Genomic DNA, 21,124 nt, shown 5'->3' with positions numbered 1-21,124 from the left:
GGTAGCGAGCGGGCCACGGTCTCGGCCTCCTGCCTGAGTCTCTCAGTCTCTTGCTTAAGTTGGGGGGGGAAGTTTAGGGAGGGCTTCTGGTTTTGTTTTTGGTTTTGTTTCCCTTTTTCTTTTTCCCCCCTCTTTTTTTGTCAGAAGAGGAAGGGGGAATACTTTTTCCCCTCTTCTCAGCCTGGGCCGGCGAATTTGCTAACCTAAAAACTTTTTAACCCCGACTAATCAAACACCGGGGGGGGAAAATGTCTGGAGAGAGGAAGAAAATAACCTGATAATTGGGGATTAGCTTTTGGGGGGGAAGGGGGAAAGGGTGTGTTAGAGGTTTAAAATTGCAACCTAGGCTTGCAGTTAAAAAGAAAAAAAAAAAACCTCTCCAATTTTTTTGTCACCGAAAATCTGTTTTGGGGGGAAAGCAGGAGCAAAGCTCTGCATGTTTTCCAAATCGTGACCATGAAGTGAGAGGGGAGACGCTGTGCGACTGGGGGTGTCCGTCCCGCTGCCCTGGGCAGCCTCTGCCGCCTCTGCCATCTTGCGTAGAGAGAGGCCTAAGGAGAAGCGAAAAGCACTGGCCATGCACAGCCTCGGCTAACTGCGCTCGCTGCGGAGCGCAGCAGAGAGAGAAGGGTCCCCGGGGGATCAGCAGCCCAGGGAGCGTGTGAGGTGTTGGGGGATGTAGGGCTCTCCCACTGGTAAGGAGCCCGGGTTTGGGGCACTGGTTTGGGTTTTAGTCTCGAGGTGAGATAATACTGTCCCTTGAACCCCTGCCCGCCCCTCGTCTATGGCCATCATGATCCCTCTTCTCTTGGGCAGCAGTAGCCTCAGGGCAATGATGTGCCTGATGATGAGCAGGATGAAGTTAGAAATGACTCCGCTGTTTTTTCTCTTTGCTCCCCTGCAAACCAGCACTGTGTTGTCTGTAGTTGATTTTGTTGTTGGCAGAGAAGTCTATCTCCCAGGATGTGCACTCCTCCTTTGCACCCTTTTCTCTGCCCTCCACCAAGTGTAATAATTCTAAAGAAAAAAAAAAGACAGGCAACATAGCAATAGTGGAAAGCTGAGAATAATAATCAGTAGAGTCATGAATCTGGCTGGGGTAAAACGCAATTTGTAATTTCAGCTTCTTTTTTTTTTTGTAAGCAGAGCAAAAATACCCCCCCCCATGGATTGGGCTTGTGCCAGTTGCTTTTTATTGTACACATAAATTGTGATAAGATTTATTTTGGTTTTTTCATTCTTACCCACTTATTCCTGCTACTAAACGGTTCAATTTTTTTTTTTCTTCAAAATTCTTAGGTTTTTTTTTTTCTTGGTTTATTGTTAAATCTCTTGTCCAGCCATGGCTGGACAACTACTTACTTTGTTTCTTGACCCATCCAATATGACATTCTCGTAAAATATTGCCTGAGGTGCGGTTTTGGGTTACATTCGCGTTTTATCTATTCAGTCGTATTAGCAGGAATAAAACGACTTGTTTCTGTTGTACTTGAGTCTTATGAAAAGGTGCCCATAGTTTAGTGACAGTTTCCAAAGGCTTTAGTACCACCTGTATTACAAAATGGGGGACCCAAACTCCCGGAAGAAACAAGCTCTGAACAGACTTCGTGCTCAGCTTAGAAAGAAAAAAGAATCTTTAGCTGACCAGTTTGACTTCAAGATGTATATTGCCTTTGTGTTCAAAGACAAGGTAACTTGGTTTTAATGTTTCTCTCTTGGTGTGTTGTCTGTTGCAATGCGTGGTAACTGTGCTGTGTAAAATCTTGCTGCTTGATTGCATCTTGCAATTTATCCTTAGTAGATTCCATTGACTTTTAAACGTGGGTTTTTTTTTTTTTAATTGTGAATTGTGATAATATTTACTTAATTAATGTTTGTCATTTTGGCTTTTTGTATGCTTATGGTTTTGTAATGCAGAGCGTGCCAGTGCCTCGTTAAATGATGACTGGGTAACTTCTGTATTGGGTAAATATTTTTAGAAGTTAATACTGTAATTTGTTAAGCCTAATTGAAGTCTGAATTGCATAATTGTTGGCTATGAACAGTTGAGTTGAAAAGGGAGACCTGGCTGGAGCGATTGCTAAAGTTACTGTGTTTATCTGGTTAAAGCAGAAGGGAAGGGCAGTTGAAGGGCGGAGTCACAGAATGCAATATTGAAATGGCTCAAGCACACAGGCATATGCCAAACTGCTGCTACCATTTTCAAAGGGAGCAGAAAGGGGACGGAGGCAATCTTTGTTGTCTTGCTTGCCTCATCTGCTGCTGCTGGATGCTGTGCATCTGGGCCAGGTTGGGGAGCCTGGTGGTGTTCCTAAAGGTGACTGTGGTATTCCTAAATCTGACTGTCGACCTGGAATTGTAGGAGAGTTTCTGTCCACAGAAGGTGGATAAAAGTAGTTGCTTATAGTAAGTGAATGTGCTGAACAAATGATGAGGAAGTGAAGATAGAAGCAAATGGCAACAGAGTACGTAACGCAGAAAATGCGTGTAGGTGAACACTGAAATTGTTTAATCCCCTCAGATGTGTAGTTTTGCATTTGCTTTAATAGTTGCGTTTTTATAGTGAAGGCTGTGTTCTTTGAACACTTTTAATTGAAAAGTTTCCTTGCAGTTCTTGAGTTCAATTTGCTTTTTGTTCATCAGTTCTATTGCAAACAGATTGATATAGTGGGATGTAATTTCTTGGTAAAGAGAAATATGAATGCTTAAGCGGTGATAACAATTAGGTTTTCTTAGATTATATTACTTTAGTGGTTTTAGTTGGAGCATTCACACTACTTTTTGGTTGTTTTGTAGAAATTCATTGCAAATGCCTGTTTTAAATCCTATCCTTTGTGTCTGTCACAGTGAAGATGTCCAGCCGGTACCAGTTTGCTTAAAGTAGGAGTTTAGCTTGGCCTAGCCTAGCTTGCTCAGCAAATAGCTGCCTGTTATGTCTGTTCTGGCTGTGGGTGTGGAGGGTTATTTGATAAAATGTGCTTTGTCTGTCATGTAGCTCTTAAATAGATCAAGACTTCTCATGAGCTATAAGAAAGCTGTTAGAAGCAGACAGACAACTTTAAGCAATTTTACATACAGCAAAAACTGCTCTTCCAAATTCCCCACGATGTTGTGTCCTTGCTTGAGAGATACTGAAATACCTTGTATTGAGTATGAAAGTTTTATTTAGCAAATTAAAATAGTCCTTTGAGGAGGTTATGACATGTGGCTAACTTCAGATTGGATCTTGATCATCCAGTGTTACCAAATGTGGCGTTGAAAGACTTCATTTTTCATAAAAAGCCAACTTGAAAGTATTGCAAGGGGGAGAAAAAGTGTTACTTGATTTGCAAAGAGGAGCTTGCAGAGGGCTCTTGGTGAGCACAAAGTCTTGTACTTGATAAAAGGGCAGTTCTGTTAATGTTTAGATACAGCTTTAATGTTTGCAAGATTGGCATGCGAATTTGTATCTTTGTAGACTACAAAACCATGTTCAACTTCTTTTTATAAAAAGTGGTTGGACTGATTCTGTTTAATTTATAAAATTTTGCATGTCAATGTGTGTGGTTTTCATCAAAGTCCTAACTTATGTGGTGTGTACTTTATATATGAATGCTAACAGAAAATCACAAATTCTGATGTAAACTGTTATCTATAATTGCCTAGAAAGGATTGTAATCTTAATGTAACCTGTGCTTTTTTTAGAAGAAAAAGTCAGCGCTTTTTGAAGTGTCTGAAGTGATACCAGTCATGACCAATAATTATGAAGAAAATATCCTGAAAGGTGTGCGGGATTCCAGCTATTCTTTGGAAAGTTCCTTAGAGCTTCTGCAGAAGGATGTAGTACAGCTTCATGCACCCCGCTACCAGTCTATGCGCAGGGTAAAGTTACTATTTACGCTTGCTGAATTTTAGTTTGTTTTCAACACTTGTGCTTTTCTTCATAAATGTTAAGGCTAATCCTGCTGGTTTTATTTTCCTTAACTCTTCTGCTGCACAAGGGTTCTGAGGGCATGTATTTATGGGATCTAGTTTGAAGGGTAACAGCATACATATTCTGAAATTGTTTGAATATGTAGTGCTCAAGCTTTTCCTTTCATCTGTCTCATTCAAATATGCCTTGGGAATTATATCTTCTTGCCATCGTTGTCCTTTAGTAGGCATGTGTTAATTCTTATAAGAACTCTTGCTGTACAATTAAGTCATTTTGCTTTATGAATATTGGAAAATAGACAGTCTTTGCTAATGTTTGCTTAAAGATGGAATTTGTAGTAACTGGATAATGATATTAAAACTTAGTGGAATGCAAGGAGGACTTTAGTTGTGCTATGTGTCATGAAAATGGAAAATTACACAAATACAGTAATAAGTACCACCTTTAAATGACACGCCTGTATAGATAAGTTGCTTGTCTGTATCTTTGACTAATGGAAGGAATGTAAGTACAGAACTTTACTACTTACAGGATGTGATCGGCTGTACCCAGGAGATGGACTTCATTCTTTGGCCTCGTAATGATATTGAGAAGATAGTCTGTCTCCTGTTTTCTCGGTGGAAGGGATCTGATGAACCCTTTAGGCCTGTTCAGGTATTTGTTTTTGTTTTTTTAATGTCAATAAGTAACTTAGACCTGGAGGAGAGGATAAGTACTCTCTCTTCTTAACCTATAAGCTGATAAGGCATGTGACTTCCATGGATGTTAGAAAGTATGCTGTCTGTCTTTATAAAGCAGTCGGTGTTTTAAGTGCCAAATTCTACCTTCTGTCTTTATGCACTGTTATATTAGCAATTTCAAATTTAAACATCTGAAGGACCTTTGGAAATGTCATGTATGTATAAATACATATATCATGTTAGTATTTGTGGAAGAGTATTAGATGTGGCTCTTAGTGCAATTGAATCTTTGTCTCAGTATGATGGTGTCATTAAAGTTCTGTGAGTATCCCAAATTGCTGTGTTTTGTTAAGGTGAAAGAGGGTCTGAGATGGATGAAATTTTTGCATTATTATTTTACCTTGACATAAATTACAAACACTTTAGACTGTTTTAGTCAGCTTTGGCTGTTCACATTCAGATTTTTTGAATGATATTATATGTATTTTCTATGCTGGTTCTGCAATCGTATTAAGTTATTGGAAGAAATATGCTGCATTGGTGATGCACAGGGATGTTCTGACAGAACAAGCTAAAACTGGTTTTATATATGCAGTTAAAGTTGTACCCTTGAATTGTTAATATGTCATTGCAATGACTAATGGCAGTGTTGGGAGAAAGAAAGTAGGGAATTCTTTAAATTGTGCCGAGACCCAAGTGTGTTGTCGTTGCTGTGGTCTCCAGTTTCTGCTTTTCATAGTTGAGAAAAGGAAAGAAACAAAAGCAGTTGTAAAAGCCCCAGATTGAAGGAAATTAATTGGTTAAATGTGAGCTTTAGCTTAATAAATGTTTTATTCCCCTCCCTCACACGATGCAGGCCAAGTTTGAATTTCATCACGGTGACTATGAAAAACAGTTTCTGCATGTTCTGAGCCGAAAGGACAAGACTGGAATTGTTGTCAACAACCCTAACCAGTCAGTGTTTCTCTTCATTGACAGACAGCACTTGCAGGTAAGTTTATTTCGTCCCTCTTAACAACTGTTTTTTAATCATAAAGTGCTTTTTCTTAAGAACATTGCTGATTTTGTTGCAAAGTACTCAATAGAAGAATTGGTCATGCATTCATGCTTGCATTGCAGCAGTTTCAGAGGAAACATGCTATAAATAGGATTCTCACATGTAAAAAACAGCCATGGGTCACGGATGTCTTCACATAGAATTAATTTAATAATGGTGTAGGTTGGAAGGGACCTTAAAGATGATCTGGTTCCAACTAGGTGTTCTCGTATTAAAAATTAAGTGAGTTATAAAATAGTGTTTTGGAAAAATTAAAACGTTGGCTTAATTTGGGGAATTATTCAAGTGAAGAATGAATAGAATAATGAAAATATTTTGGGCATTAGAGGTCGCAGGCTAATTTTGAGTTCAGGCTCTCTATATAGATGAAACAGTGGCTTTTAAATGTGTATGTTCTTCCACGACCAGCAGCAAGCTAATAATTAGGCTGGATCTGCTGGGGGTCTGCCTATTAGCCTTGAGTTAACTTTCATGTTTAATAGTTGTTTTTTTGGGTTTTCTTTGCCTCTAGACTCCAAAAAACAAAGCTACCATCTTCAAGTTATGCAGCATCTGCCTGTACCTGCCACAGGAGCAGCTCACTCACTGGACGGTTGGTACCATAGAGGATCACCTCCGTCCTTACATGCCAGAGTAAGGTACTGGCCAGCAAAACGGGGAAGATCACAGAATGCAGCAGTGGATTTTCACTTTCCTCACCACTTTATTCTTTCAGAATTTAGAAGAAAATGGACTCATGTTCAGAACACTGTACATTGTGAAACTTGATCATCCTGGATTTTTTTATCATTTGTATCTCAGAACTTTACAATTTTTTTTAGATGTTTTCTGCATGGACCTTGTGAAAGAGAGGATGCTCTGCACGCTTCTGCACTGCATCAGCATCTTACTAAAATGTGAAACGAAGGGACTGTACACTGAAACAAATGTATCCGAAAGCACAAGGTGATCATTTGTGGTGGTGTTCCCATTTGTGCTGGTCATGCCCCCTAACATCTATAATGTTAACCATCAGTATTTGGAGGGTGAGAAGTGAATGTAACGGGTATAAAAGCCTTATAGCTTTGCTGTTAATGATTGTATCAAAGAGCACTATCATTCATTTTAATGAACAGAAAAGTGGCTATTACAATAGGAAGTAAATGCGGGAAAGAAATCTTTCTTTAAAAAAAAAAAGCATCTCATTTAATGTGTAGGCATTTTTTGCCTCTTTTATTTTGCTGGGCCATGTCTAAGTTTACTGGCACTTTTGTTTTGGATCTCTTTCCCCAAGTTGCTGTATAACTGTATGAAAGTATTCTTTTGAGTTGGATGCATTTATACAGATGAGGCAGACCTGGAGTCTGAAGTTGCTAAAGCAGCTAAAAATAAAGTAAAATAATAGCTGCAGAAACAATGTTGGTAGAGGATTATTTTTTCTTGAGAGTTGAGACTTGTAAACTTGCAGGTGAACTGTGCAGGAAATACTGGTTTCTAAAACATTTCTTACAGAAAACCTATTGAGGTTTTTTTTCTTTTGGAATAGACATTATAAAACAATGTAAAATAGTGTTTGGAGTGTCAAAAGTTGGTTCTGACAGAACATTTTAAGATTGTGCAATGATAAAAGGAAGACTACTGTATAGTTTTGATGACAAAGAAGGCTCTGCTTAAGGGTTGAGTACTTTACTGGAGTAAAACTGCATAAGCCTGCTCCCTTTGGATAAAACTAGTGCTTACCTGTTTAAAACTTGTATTTAGCTTTTGTTTGGAATTGGAAAAAATTGGAACTTAAATAAATTAGGTGAAAGATGACTGGCTTTATTTATGGAAATACTATGAATTGAATTTTAGTAGCCTTACATCTTGACAGTGTGACCCATTGCAAACACTGAAAATGTACAGACTGTAAAATGGTATATTAAGGTTAACAGACATTAGTGCCAAAGGTGTTCTCACATGCACAGGCAGTATGTTTGTTTTGAAAAGTAGTTGTCAGAAATAATCGAATTACTAGCATACTAATTGTATTGGTATATGTATATTTTTAGTTCCTTGGTCATAAGGTCCTAGGGGTTAAACTGGAGCGCCCTAGACAAACCACCCGAAAGCTGCAACTTCACATTAATAAATGCCTTAAGTCACAAAGAAATATCTTGAAAAGGCTGCTCTACAGAATGCAAAGCTTTCTAGAATATTCAGTAACCACCATACCTGCTAATAGTACTTAAAATTTCCCAGCTAAATTTGTGACCCTTTGTGAATGGCCTGCAAGACACAATACCAAGTGTCCACATAAAGCTTGAGATAAGTTTTGTTAAGGTCTTGACTGTTCAAGTTTTGTGAGTTTGCATTTTGCTTCCTAAGTGCAATCCCTTTGTTTCTACTTAATTTGTCACTTTAAACGTCATCTCACAGTAGTGACAATATGGCCATAGTTACCTTGGTCAGCAAAGCAAATGACCCAGTAGTTCTTGCATTAAGAATTTTGCTTTTCTTCATTATGATCTCTTCAAAGAAGCCCCAAGATACTGGCCTGAGTGGCTGCGTACAATGCTTTTTAAGTGTTGGCAATGGTATGAGCCTTAACTTCAATTCTCTATATTACAGGGAGCAACCTGTTCAGTTTAATCACTTTGTTTTGCCTGGGATGCACAAAGACACACAGGCTACTCGTTTGTTCTTTGTGACGGTGATCCCAGAGTTAAATAATACTGTGCTTTCATGGAAGAAAATAGTTGTGTAGTACTAATTTTGCTAAATGTGATCTATTCTACCCAGCTAATGAATGTTATGCTTTTGCTGTGTAATCAGATTGAGTTGATAGCCATCTGCATTGTGTAAGTTGGGGTGGGGGCAGGGGGAGATAAAGGAGAACAACAGGCTTCAGAGCATGAGAATCTCAGGGAGCATATGAGAAACGTGTTGAAATATACTCAGTATCTCACCTTAATATGGGAGTTGTACCAGGCTATTGCTTGAGGATTTGTCATGTAAACTCAGCAAGCGCGAATGGGCCAGGGATAAACATGGAGGCAGCAAAATGAAGTAGATGGAGGCCCATTAAATCTTTTGCATCTAAATGAAGCGTATGGTGAAGGGAAGCTTGTCAGGTGTTTCCCAGATGGTGAGGAGAAACTTCTTAAATGTCATAGCCTGTACATGGCTGTATAGTTTTCCTTCACTTTTGAAGATTCTTCCATTGCGCAAATGTTACCAAAAATATGGTAAGATGGACTGAACTGCTTATACAAGCATTGCACAAATGTAATGGGTCCGTAGCTAGTTTGCAGTTGATGCCCTTTGTCACATCTGTCTCAAAGCATAAAGTGCTTCTCAAAAGCTATTTTGTTACACTAAAATTGCAGTGTTAAGTGATACGTAAGGTACTAGAAACACATTAGGATTATTCAGTGTTTCTCTTATTCAGTGTTTATCTTACTGATATCTTGCTACAAGCTGATGTTTTTGCACAGCAAAATCTTAAGCCTATTAGAAACAAAGCTGGTGGAAACATGGTAATTTTGCCAGGTTCCATTTTCTAGACTTTAAAAAAAAAAAAAAATTCTGAAAGACCTACTTGATCTGTATTTACAAAATACAAAACAAGCAGAGGATCAATCTTCACTACAGGTAGGTGCTTTGGTACTTGTCAATGACCACATCTTTTTGTTGATGCATTAAGACATGAAGTATTAGTTTTAAAATAATTCTAAAACCTGAGACAAGTGTCAAATTCCAGCTCCTTGTACATACTCGCAGCTTGTGAGCTCTGCAGGTGTCCTTCCCTGCCCAATTCTGTTTTGCTGCTGGAAGAACACTGCTTTTTCTTGCACTTGCCATGTGCTGAGTCGCTAGGTTACTTGCAATTAATGAATGCCATCTTATGTTAAATTTGGATCTCTGGCAGTTGAACACTGAGAGTGGTCACTTCAGGGTTTTTTGCTCCTTAAGTGTAAGATTATTCTAATGCACTGTTACAGGTTTCATTTAAGATTCCATTAAGGTTCCTACCACTAGCACGATAATTTTAAAGTTGAGAATTACTAGACTACGTTTATATCCGCGAAGCAGATGGACATGTGGTGTGAGCTGACTTAATTGATATTTTCTTTTATTGGCCTGGAAAAGCTTCTCCCATTTTAAGTTTTGCATTTATTGCAGCAGCAAATTCAGCAGCTGTGTGAGCCTACAGGTTCTAGGACAGCTTTCTGGAATGAAGTAATGAAATAAAGGGTGACGTGCGGAAACAAACTCCACAACTCACAGAGTTATAAAGCAGGTATGTTTATTGCAACGCTGGGGGTAAGGGGGATTGCTCCTCCAAACTTGCACACCGTATTGTGAAGCAAGCGTTGGTTTATGATACAAAAGCATACATATTCATTAGCGTAGGCTGGGAATAGGCACAACTGTGGTAATTATTTCCAGGAACTCGTTATCATAAATGTCCTCCTATTGCCACATGTGCATAGCCATCCGGTGGTCATGGGCCGGGTCTTCTGGAGGAAGGCTCATAGTCGTCTTCACTGCGTACTTTTCAGCTTTGGCTCAACATGCTGAGTTGACTGAGCTCCGAGCTGTGAGACCAGTTCTAATCAGAAGGTTTCTCCTCACAGACAATAGGGCCTTGGGTAGCCGTTCCAGTTATCTCTGTGGCTCCAGATGGCTCTGCTTGTCTGCCACTTCTAAGGTAGAGCTGCCCTAGTGTCATCATTCAGGAGCCTCTTAGCTTATACAAGTCTTGCTTGTGACAGAATTTCAGTATCTTGCTATGCTATCTGCTATGTTGCAATGTCTAACTGGATGTTTCCCGTATCAAGGGCTTTAATAGTGTTTTACTGCAGGAAGGAGGTTTGAGGCATGGCACTAGCATGAGTGTTGTTTATTTAAGAATTCCTTTTGTGGAATAAATGTACTTTTTCATTTTAGTAATCTTTACATACAAACCCCTTTTTCCCAGACTGTAAGGCCAATGTTATTACTTGTCCCTTAGTATTATTAGCACACAAAAAGGACATTGGTCTGTGAGTTTCGGCGTTCGTTTGCACCTGTTCTGCTGGATGCTGTGCTGGTGGTGTGAGAGCAAGGCCTCGGCTTGTAGGTGTCTTCTGTACCTGCCAGGTTGCTTGGCTTTGCTGCAGGAGTTTGGCATGACTGCAAGGTAAAAGGCTTAGCTACAGAGAGCCTCTACATTAGAACTGGAAGTTCCTTCAGCTCTTCCCCTGCTGCAGTGCACAGGGGCTGCATGCTTTGTATTAGTTTGGTGTTTAAATCTGCCTTGTGGTGTTCTTGGAGTACAGATGAACTCTCTGCTGTCAGGAATGCTAAGAAGGAGACTGCAGTTCCATCGACAGTAGTGGGTACTGCTTTCTGACCCGTGTGCTGCGGCTGGGAGTTCACGAGGCTGACTACAGCGCTGGTGCTGCGGAGGGGGGCATCAGCTCTGCAGGTTAACTGAAGCAAGCTGAGTGATAAGCAAGCATAATTTCTCTTCTGCATGGCTGACAAATGTTTTTTAGGGCTGAAGATATCTATGACCTAGTTCTGCTTGGAAAGGATTTACATATGGAAAGATCTTTTAATTTGAGCACAATTACTGTATGCTAGAGCACCCACCCTACAAGCTGCTTTTCTGGACTCTTGAAATCTATTCAAGCAGCTACTGCTTTTAAGCAAAAAAAAAAATATCAAAGATCCAGAATCTTACTACAGCGGTACAGCCCTGGGTACTGTATTGTTGAACAAAACTAGGTTTGGTGGTTGTTTTTTCTGGAGGATAACTGATGTGTCTTGTTTGATTAGAGCTTGCAGGTTATTTGCTGTGATTTAGGCAAGAACCGTATAAGCTGCAGTGTCCCACAACCATGGCAGCTTGGGACCTGGGGATCTGCTAACAGCAGTGATTCAGTGAATGCATTACAGAATCACAAAGGTAATAACTGTTATTGTGTCATCTCTGACCTCTTTAAGTAGCAAAATAGGAATCAAAGCACTTTCTTTTTCTTCATTCCCATCAACAGTGAGGTGAGGGAGAGGTTTTGAGGTTTCCTTCTACTAGCTAAATGGTTTCTGCAGATACAGAATTCTAAAATGGTTAGTGATAAAAACACAGTTGGAAATTATTCTGTATGGCCTGGGAGTGGCTGGAAGCCAGTCACTGAAGCTGAACAGAACTGAACTGTTCCTCAGAACAGTTACTTAACAGCCCAATTCTCGCCTGCCTGCCTCCCTCCCCTTTAGGTGGTAATGCTTGCCAATTTGAGAATTTTAAACCGACTATCTCGTAATTAAATTGGCAGAGTAACCTAGGTGGAGCAGCTCAGCCATGAGGCTCCTGTTGACAGGTGGCTCAACCTGAAAGACTAACAAGGAGTCCTGATAGTTTAACTCTTGTTTCAGCAGTGATGTCCTTCCATACCCTCTCCTCTCCCCAGTTTATCACTGACAAGAGATAAACTTCCCGAGAGCTGGAATCCTGAATGACTAAATCCCTCCTCACAGAACCTTAATCTGCCATCGGGTATGTGCCCTGGTCAGTATCTGGATTCTTGGTTTTAAATGCCAGTGGGATTCTGTTCCAATTCCTCATTTTCTCAAGGGACCTGTTATGCGCAGTTCCGCCGTGGTGCGAATACGTGGCTGTCAGTCTGAATGCACTTGTGCAATAGCAGTGATGTGAAACCAGCACGAAACACTTGGCTGACCAATACATTGAATGAAGTGGAAAGCTGCAGTGACTGTCACTGACAAAGACAAACTGTTCCACAATGTGTCACATTACACTATGTGAAAAGTGTGGCCCTCCATAAGGACAGACCTCTAGAAATCAATGGTGGAGGTGTTTGGAGGGTTTTTAAAAAAAAAAAAAAAAAAAGAGGCAATAAACAAACTAGCAGAACATGGGATAGAACAGTCTCATTTGCAGCTGTAAGATACAGAGCTTACAGATGTCTGTCGGTTACTGGGTATGTAATCTGGTATACTAAGACTCACAAGGGGATCTCATCAAGTCACTCTTACTTGCTTGCTTGTAAGAGAATTGTGCCTAAATCTGTAGTGATGGAACCAGGTCAGCCCCACAGGAGATCTGTTTGTTCTGATGCCAGGTGGAACCGTGTGCCATTTGTCATCTTTATGGTGATTGTTTTCTGTTACTTCCTATCAGACTCAGCTAAGGTAAGATACAGATTTTTTTCAATGTGTCAGTTAAGGTGAAATTGCTAAAAAAACACTTCCAAATATTAAGTCTGATGTTTGACAGTTTACTCACAAAGCTAAGCAAGCTCAATGGTGACAATGCCTTCTAAGATGATCTCCAAGCCCAAGTTAAGTTGTGAAATATGAGGTCAGCATGCTGCTGCTGGTGGAGGGATACAGACAAGGATGTCTTAAAATGATCAAGTTAACGAACCACTTCTAAAATAACTGGCTTGCATATTAATGATGTCCCTCTTCCTTATTAATTAGGCAGCACTAAAATACTGGGTTGAATAGTCTGTTATAAGGGAAGAGAGAATTCTTATTGTTACTTCAGGAAGGGTGTTTGTTTTTTTTTTTTTTTTGTTTCCTGCTCAGCCTGCAGCAGCCCTTGCCAGGCTCCAATGGGAACAGGAGGGTACTGTTGTTTCCATATTGAGGTTTGCCACTCTTAATTTGCCTGGGCACTTTTCAATTGTAATTATGCAGATATGATGAATGCTAAGTGATAGAATGAGACCACTTAACTATGGCAAGTTCCTGAGGCAGCCAGCTTTGATGTGGGAAGGCATGTTAAGTTGCAGTGGGACAGCTGCACAAGGACAGAGTTGTCCCAGCACAGAGACCCGAGTGTTTTGCATCTTTTGGCGTGTATTGAATTCAGCACCTCCTTCCTTGTTGTCCTCTGCTTTTTATTTCAGATAGTAGTCAAAATCACTCTTGTGTTCGGTGAGGGGGGTGGGTTTATTGTAGTTGGGGGAGCATTTTTAATCTGCACTTCTATTTCCTTTACCTCTTGCACTCCACTACATGGGTAACATATGGAAAACCAGTAAATTTAAGAATGAGAAAAAAGATGACTGGCAATGCAAAAGCGTGTTAATAACAAGGTGACCAGAACAGCAATTGGTAAACCCACTAGGTGTGTCTACATGCTATGATAGATCCCCTCTGTCTGCTCATCCTAGTAATTGTAGAGGAACTGGAGAAGCTTAAGACTCGTAATTGATGTCAAGGCAGAGGAAGCTGTAAAGTGAGAAACAGTTTAATAACAGTGAAGCATATAGGTCTGCTGAGCAAAGATTTTAAACAAAAAATGTTGCTCCTGTAAGAAGTATCTTCTTAGAACCGCTTGAGCAAAGCATTGGGTTTCTAAAAATGGGATTCAGGGATGATTCTGAGCATGAGTGCAAATACTGGGGAAAAAAATCATTACAAATGTACTGCTGAAGAGAGGATGTTATTATTAAAAGTTCTACTAGCCACAGGCATGTAAGCCATGTACACTTCTGAGACAGCCTTAAAGAAGACGCTTTTGTCGAATGTATACAGCATGAACAACTGTTCTAAACTTGCAGCAAAAACACATACTGATAGCCGGAGCCTGCTGTAGGTATTTTTTTTCCATTGAAGGGTAAGTTATCACCTATATGGCTTGTTTGAAAGTAATTTTGGAAAGACTTCTGATATATTAGAAATTTGGTCAACTTCATATTGAAAATCAGTCTGCATGAACAGGTCACTTAATTCATTGGGAATTATTTCTTTAGGTTTAGGAATGCACAAAAAATGCCCAAACTTGCACATTTAATCACAAAATTCAAATCACTCCAATGAGTCAACTTCCATGACAAGAAGAACTATGCGTGCCCTTTACTAGAGTGGATTAACTTTTTCAAATCTCCCACTAGGGAAGAAAAGCTAAGGTCATGGCTTATGTAAACTTGCACTGCATGTGTGATTGCCGTGCCAAGGATCGTTTGTCATCAGTCTGAAGAAAGCAGTTAAACCTGTCCACGACAGCACATCAGGAGACAAGTCTTCAGCCGATGAACGGCAGCTTAATTCTACCACATTCATTCTCAAGTCAAACAACCTACACCCTTCACCTGATGAAAGGCTCACCAAACTTATTTGATACATCTCTCGACTCTCATCTGACAGTTTTAAACAAATATAGCCAGAACTTCAGGTAGGTAGAGGTAAAAAAACCCTGATGATATAACTGCATTTTCACATTCAGGAATCACAAGGTGATGATGATGAAAACTCAGGTGAATTTGTGTACCCTGTAGACTGTCTCAAGCACTCCATGCTGGCAAGCTAATACTCAGTGCAAAGAGATTACAAAACTCTTAAATAACCTTTAAAAAGGTAGCTTCAGAAAGCTTTATTGAATACTTTTGAATTTGTTACAGCATCAGTAAATTACATTCTGTATTAGCCTGCTGTACATTCTCAAACCAGTTTCACAGTATGTTATAGGAACTCTGTACTACCATCTTACAGAACAAGCGGGTTAGTTTGTAAGCGTGTATCGTGTTGTTTGAATGTGATGGTGACAGGTCTGACAACAGGGTTGCTTTGTCACACAGTGACACCACAGGCAAAGAAAACAGATCTCTTAAAACACTGTCATGCTGTTAAACCATACGGCTGGTCCAAAGGCTCTTTCCGTCTGCTGTCTTAACCAAAAAAAAAAAAAAATGCATCCCCATGTTATCACACTTTGTTGTTCATCCCAAAATAGGCACCAATTTAAGGCTTGTAGCAATTTTGACAGTAATCAAGAAATTTGTTCATTTATTATAGGAGTGAGACTAGTTCACTTTATATAGACTATCACAACTTTGTGCAGATGATGTCTTATTGCATGTGAGAAAAATCACTTTATATGGGATTCTTAAGCCCAATATTATTTTCTAAATTACTTTCTTATGTTAATTTCCTATATACTTTGTATGTCTACCTTGTGCAATTAACTTCCCTGTTGCCTTATCTGTTAAATCCACGGTGGCAAATGCAATATTTCTTCCTTGCTTCAAAATCTGAGCTGTAATCAGTATCTCTTCTCCAATCTTAGCAGCAGAAGTGTATCTTCAATGAAGAACAAAATGAACAGGGTAAGAGACTGTACAGAGCACAAATGCAAGAATATTCCTGCATTTTAGATTATCATGAAGGGAATTAGCAGAAAACCCAACCAACAAACCAAAACAACCCCCCCACACACCTCTGCCTGCCTGCTTGCAAATCCCCACTTCTAAGAAGTCCTTGAGTTCCTCTAAGTACTGCAGTGGTAATTCGGTATAGAAGTTCTCTGAGAAAATGGGAGGATAGAAAGACACCCATTGGCTTGCTTCTCGGGAACTAAGTTCTGTTCCAGTTTGGAACAGAAACAATCAGGTATCAAAGATCTCAGTTAAAAGTTCAGCTCCAATTCCAGCCACTGCTGGCTCCCTACAGCCTTTCTAAACCAGTCTGGCTGGTTCAGCAGCAAAATGTGTCTGCTACAAAGGCTCTGGAAGGTCACTTCTGTATGGAGCCTAAGCATAGGTTAACTGCTTTCCCTTACCCTGGTCAGAGAGAAGTCATGGAAATCTGGAAGGCCTTCAAACTTCATGGGTTTAATGCTGTTTCCATTCATTAGATAACTCTTTGTTTTTATTTACGTGAGTAGGAGGGTGTGCTTTTAAAACATGCTCTCCATGGAATTGGAAGAAATTCCCCCCCCCCAAGATGCCTGGAAAGAATTAGGAGGAACATGATCCAACCATGTTCCAGGGTAAGGGAACAATATTCAAAAAGGGAACAATATTCAAATGTAGGAATTAGAGGTGAATGTATAATTGTTGGATATAAATCTTACTAAGACAAATTTCATCAACTAGTCCATTTTTATACATGACACTGTCAAAACTATGTCAGTCGCGCGTAATGCTGACGTAGCACAAGACCCATTAGTTGACAGGGGGCAGGATTTCAATCTTGGTTCATTCTCAGAGGCTGCTGCTGAGCCCCTTGTGATTAAAAAAAAAAAAAAAAAAAAGTTTCTGTTCCTCTCTGTTCTTTCCATTACTGAAATAGCTTCCTCGTGACAACTTTTTAAAAAGCTCCTTCCCAAAAAGGAAAAAGATGTATTATAGCAATATTTGACACCACTTGTTGAATGAAAGCAGTAGTTTGGGTTAAACAAAGCTATTAATATTGCTTCAGATAACAAGTTTTAAAGGTTATGCTACTCAATCATCTTGTATCCCCTCCAGGGGCAGCACTTTCTTAAGATTTTAGCCTTATGTACTTAGGTAGGCATACTTGATAGCGTAAATAATTCAGATGTTGGCCTCTTGTTACACTACTGTAGGGGAAAAAACATAACCGTAGGAGAATTTCAGGTTTTCATTTCCAGTAATTTCCTGGTCATCACAGTGGTAGTATAAAGCTTAAATTAGATGCTCCAGTCCCACCCACCCAGTGGAGAAATCAGAAGGTGCTGGGGGGTAAAGGGGAAACTTGGTAAAGATACAGATACACCACACACTTTTAAAGCTTTTTTTTTTTAAAAAAAGACAGTTTTGATGAGGGGTTACTTTTCCAAAATTTTTAATGCTCTGTTAGTTATTCCAAGTAGGATTACTTTAGTTCTAACCAGTCATAATCTCTTCATTAAACATAATGAAGCAAAGCTGAGAGGCTATAATAGCATGATCAAAGACGGTCTCAGAACAACTTTTTATTTTTGTTGAAGACACTGTACTTTAAATTTGCATTATAGTAAGAACTATTTTCAGTATAAAACTGCCTTTAAATGGCCTAGACCAAAGGAATCTTTCTCCAGTGAGAAATTCTGATTCAATCTGTAATTCACCCTGTATGTGAGCATACAACAGAACTAAACAGTTTTCTGTTTTAATATTTTTCCTGTTTTAACATTTTATGGACTAGTACTAAAAAAGGCTTTATAGAAAGCTGCTTACCCTAGATTTTGGTGTTTGAGGACACACTCTAAAATATCTTCACAAGCGAAGGGCCAATATCATAAGACTAAAATTTAACACATCATCAATATTCGTTTACTGAATGGGTACCGTCTCTTAAATGCATATCACAAATAAAAGCTTAAGAAAGTCCAACTCGAATTTTGCAACCAAATGGCAGTATCCTCAAATGCAGTCACCCCCTTAATTTATCAAAACAAGACTTCTGAAAAAGAAAAAGTGAGTACTACAGCACAGAAATGAAGTACAATGGAGTCAAGACTGTGTTAGGGGAAGAGAAGTTAGTATGTTCTGGTAAACATGGTGGGTGATACCTACGTGATGTTCATGTCCACACTGACCCCAGGCATGCCTCTTTCTGTATACAGCAATGCTGTTGTTGACACCACATCCACAAGCGTGGCTGTCAGGCCTCCATGTAATGTGCCACCTCTGTTTGTATGCTCCTCCTCCACTTTCATTTCACAAACAATTTTTCCAGGAGTTGCAGAAAGAAGTTTCATCTGTACAACCAAAAAAGGAATAAAAAGCTTACTGACAACAGTACCAATGCCTGATACTGCCCTGGATCAAATTGAAGGTAAATCTTGTTTAATTCTGGATTTATCACACTAATTAGAAGATGGAAAATACAGTAATTCAACTGTCACATTAAGTATTCCCATAGGTTTTGAGTAGAAGATTGTTGCCTTAGAAAAAGTTGTATTTGTAGTGCAGATAGATATTTAAACCAAGTTTAACAAAATTTCAGTATTTGCTATGCTCTCAGGAATTGCTGAGGAGACGACATTCTTCAATTTTCCTTTTGCTTTAATCTGTGACTGAAAAGACAGATTAGAGGGAACATAAAACTGCTCTATCTGTGTGTTCTATAGTTGTGAAGGTGTATTTGTTAGCTCACAAAATGGAAATGAGACTGTTCATTATCATTATACTAGAGCAACCTCAGTAAAAATCAGTATTTTGAAACAAGCACTGGAAACACTAATCAGATTTGCTTTCCTGAACTGAAATTCATATTCCTGGGTAGAAGTATCCAAGGCTGTATCACGCTGTATTACAGCATCGTGACTTGCATATATGCTTTTATTCCAGCCCATAGGTGTTAAATAGAAAATTACAGTACATTTATAGTACTGTGCTTCCTCCTGTAACGAACAGAAGAAGCTGGATTTTTGAGAGCAAGAAGTTACTGCATTTCAGTTCTTGGGTTTTTTTTTGTTTGTTTGTTTGGTTTTTTTTTTTCAAATTTCTTCAGTTAGTACCACTATATTCAAAATCTGAAAGCAAATGCAGAACTGGGATAAGTTCAACATAGGTATTTACACCTACAGCTAATACTCTGAAGTACCTTTAGACCATCACAAGTGTAATGGGAGCATTATATTTATTATAATTCCTACTAATTTTTTTATTTTTTCTTACAAAGTTCTTTTTAACTCAGCTGATATGGTATTGGAAATATCTGAGTTGACTTAAGTCTTTCAATCTCAAAAGAAATTAAAATTGAAATGGCTCCAGTTTCACTATTGCTTATTTATAATGCAGTATAAAAGCTCAGTTTCAGCCAGTGTCCCCTTCTGATAGGCCAAAGTTTATCCCAATTTTGCAGAGAAATGATACTAAGATAAATGGTGGTGTTCAGTTCAACTACAAACGGGAAAAGTTGGAATTAAGCAGAGGGGAAATCACTAATGATTTCACAATCATTATTTCCTAATACATAAATAGCACCTTGATCAATGAAAATCCCAAGTCCTAAACCAGGCGTGCTGCACTGCACTGACTGGAGGTTTAAGTTTTCTGACAGAACTTCTAATGAGGACTTTACTGACGCTTGACACTGAGAGCAGATGGCTTCCAGTACTGTCAGGGAGTGTTCCAATCCATCAGCAAGGCAAGGAAAGCATCTGGTTTCACTTGTCATTGCTCTGATCTGGCACTAGCTGCCTGCTCTCCTTGACAAAAATAGTTCAGTATTTTAATGTTTCCAGGACTTACACAGCCAGAGCTGCTGGTTTGTACTCCTCCTCTCACAGCCCTTCTGTGCTTGTCCTCCCATGTGTCTCTCAGTGAACAGTTATGCTGCTTCAGCTTCCAGCCACTGCTGCAATGCACTACTTCTTTGGATAAAGGGCTTTAAAACCCACAGTCATTAAACCCTACATAGATACCATATTGGAATTAAACCAGAAACGAAGTCTGATGCTAGAGCTGAAAAGTTTCGGACTAAAATCTGTTGTCTGCAGAACAGGGAAAGTCTGGAGTCATATTTAGTGACCGTAAGAAAGGCTTCGGGTATCTCTCAGAAAGGCAACAGATTCTTTATATTCAAACAAAACTGTACTTCTATTGTTATTATGATTATGTTCACAGCATCATACTTACAGAATGAGACTGCAAAAAACCTCAAAAACTATTCCAGAGCAAAGCAAGAAGCTTGTCTCCTAAGGCTCACTTCCAGCCTGTTACCTTTATGAGATTAAATATGTCCCTGTCTATGGCAGGGGGGTTGGAACTCAATGATCTTCAAGGTCCCTTCCAACCTAAACCATTCTACGAGTCTATGAAATACTGCATTTGTTCTCCACTTAGTAGGATTTTAAGGTAAAGTAGGGTAATAACTTTACTCTCAAGAGGTGACTACGAATGAATTGGACTCTTTATAAATAAATGAATGTCATAAACTTCAAGTTTTATACTTTACATATACAAGACCAAAATGTCTTGTGGAAACAAAATAATAAGAGTTGTTTTGCAAACAGTTACTTTGTTAAATGTACTGTATCATGGAGCTGTAAATGAAAGCACTGCTTGTCTTGTAAAATGCAAACCACGTCAATTTTAAAATGGTTGGTTTTCTTAGATGTATTTACTGCTTCTCTCCATGTCATAGTTACACAAATAAATAGAAATCAAATGCAGAATTCTAGCATTGCAAAACTTAATGAGAATGCTGAAACTGCTTCACAGGGCCACACTACACGGGAGCTCAAGAACACATCAGTTATGCTATTGCACACTACAAAATTTAAGAAAACACTGTAACATCACTTCAGCTTTTTTTTGATCATAATGTAGCATTACATTACAGCCATACCGGTCAAATACATTTCATTGTGAGCTTTTAGCAAGGCAGCTCAGTATAGAGCTTTTAAGTGGTTATGTTTTCCATCAGACTTCAAGGTGAAATGTTAGATGTTATAATGAGCCATTTCCTTTATTTTTAAACTGAGAAGAGCTCGTTTCATGATTTCACAGTGCTGAAAATTAGCCGAGTGGCAGGTACAAGGAATGAACACTAGTTACTAAATAACTCATGGAAAGCTATTCAGCACAATCCTTGTCTTCAGGATACTGGAAGACAGCTCTAGCATTTAAAAAGAAAGGGTTACTGGAATAACAACTGTGGTTTTTTTTTTCTACCGTGTGTTACCACCACGGCCCCAGACCCCTGTCGGGAAACCCTGACTCCGGGGAAACCAGCGGCAGGGGCGGGCCTGCACCACCGGCCTCT

The 21,124-nt window shown here is 39.2% G+C and overlaps 3 protein-coding genes across 4 annotated transcripts in view; 2 read left to right on the top strand and 1 right to left on the bottom strand.

Annotated features, from left to right (window-relative positions):
* The first annotated feature begins 638 nt into the window (after window positions 1-638).
* LOC104287203 (chromosome unknown open reading frame, human C6orf62) lies at window positions 639-7,444 on the top strand. 2 transcript variants are annotated; one of them, XM_009885873.1, is made up of 5 exons: window positions 639-1,690; window positions 3,685-3,861; window positions 4,445-4,567; window positions 5,450-5,584; window positions 6,162-7,444. In XM_009885873.1, the coding sequence occupies exons 1-5, from the start codon at window positions 1,562-1,564 to the stop codon at window positions 6,285-6,287; spliced, it is 690 nt and encodes a 229-aa protein (XP_009884175.1). In that variant the 5' UTR covers window positions 639-1,561; the 3' UTR covers window positions 6,288-7,444. The 2 variants fall into 2 exon arrangements, with proteins under 2 accessions (XP_009884175.1, XP_009884177.1); XM_009885875.1 differs by having other exon boundaries at window positions 689-1,690; window positions 3,688-3,861.
* A 7,926-nt stretch (window positions 7,445-15,370) lies between these two features.
* On the bottom strand, window positions 15,371-18,673 carry ACOT13 (acyl-CoA thioesterase 13). The gene is made up of 3 exons (XM_009885903.1): window positions 18,669-18,673; window positions 17,926-18,171; window positions 15,371-15,706 (listed from the first exon to the last, which is right to left on the bottom strand). Exons 1-3 carry the CDS (start codon window positions 18,671-18,673, stop codon window positions 15,550-15,552), a joined length of 408 nt encoding a protein of 135 aa, XP_009884205.1. The 3' UTR covers window positions 15,371-15,549.
* Window positions 18,674-19,460: 787 nt separating this feature from the next.
* The window catches only part of TDP2 (tyrosyl-DNA phosphodiesterase 2), an 8,966-nt gene continuing 7,302 nt past the window's right edge, over window positions 19,461-21,124 (top strand). Inside the window, exon 1 of the mRNA XM_009885902.1 lies at window positions 19,461-19,475. Coding sequence (XP_009884204.1) covers window positions 19,461-19,475 — 15 coding nt within the window. The remainder of the gene's footprint in view (window positions 19,476-21,124) is intronic.

This window comes from Charadrius vociferus, unplaced genomic scaffold (assembly GCF_000708025.1).
Source record: "Charadrius vociferus isolate BGI_N301 unplaced genomic scaffold, ASM70802v2 scaffold195, whole genome shotgun sequence".
In the NCBI taxonomy this organism is placed as follows: domain Eukaryota; kingdom Metazoa; phylum Chordata; class Aves; order Charadriiformes; family Charadriidae; genus Charadrius; species Charadrius vociferus.
This window is presented reverse-complemented; position numbering and strand designations above follow the sequence as displayed.

Bases quoted from the DNA above. Each gene is read 5' to 3' on its own strand.
- LOC104287203 (XM_009885873.1), top strand. From the start codon at position 1,562: ATGGGGGACCCAAACTCCCGGAAGAAACAAGCTCTGAACAGACTTCGT. The intron at 1,691-3,684 runs GTAACTTGGTTT...TGCTTTTTTTAG, and splicing joins CCTTTGTGTTCAAAGACAAG to AAGAAAAAGTCAGCGCTTTT. The intron at 5,585-6,161 runs GTAAGTTTATTT...CTTTGCCTCTAG, and splicing joins TTGACAGACAGCACTTGCAG to ACTCCAAAAAACAAAGCTAC.
- ACOT13 (XM_009885903.1), bottom strand. The intron at 15,707-17,925 runs GTAGGTATCACC...TCTTCATTGAAG, and splicing joins AGTGTGGACATGAACATCAC to ATACACTTCTGCTGCTAAGA.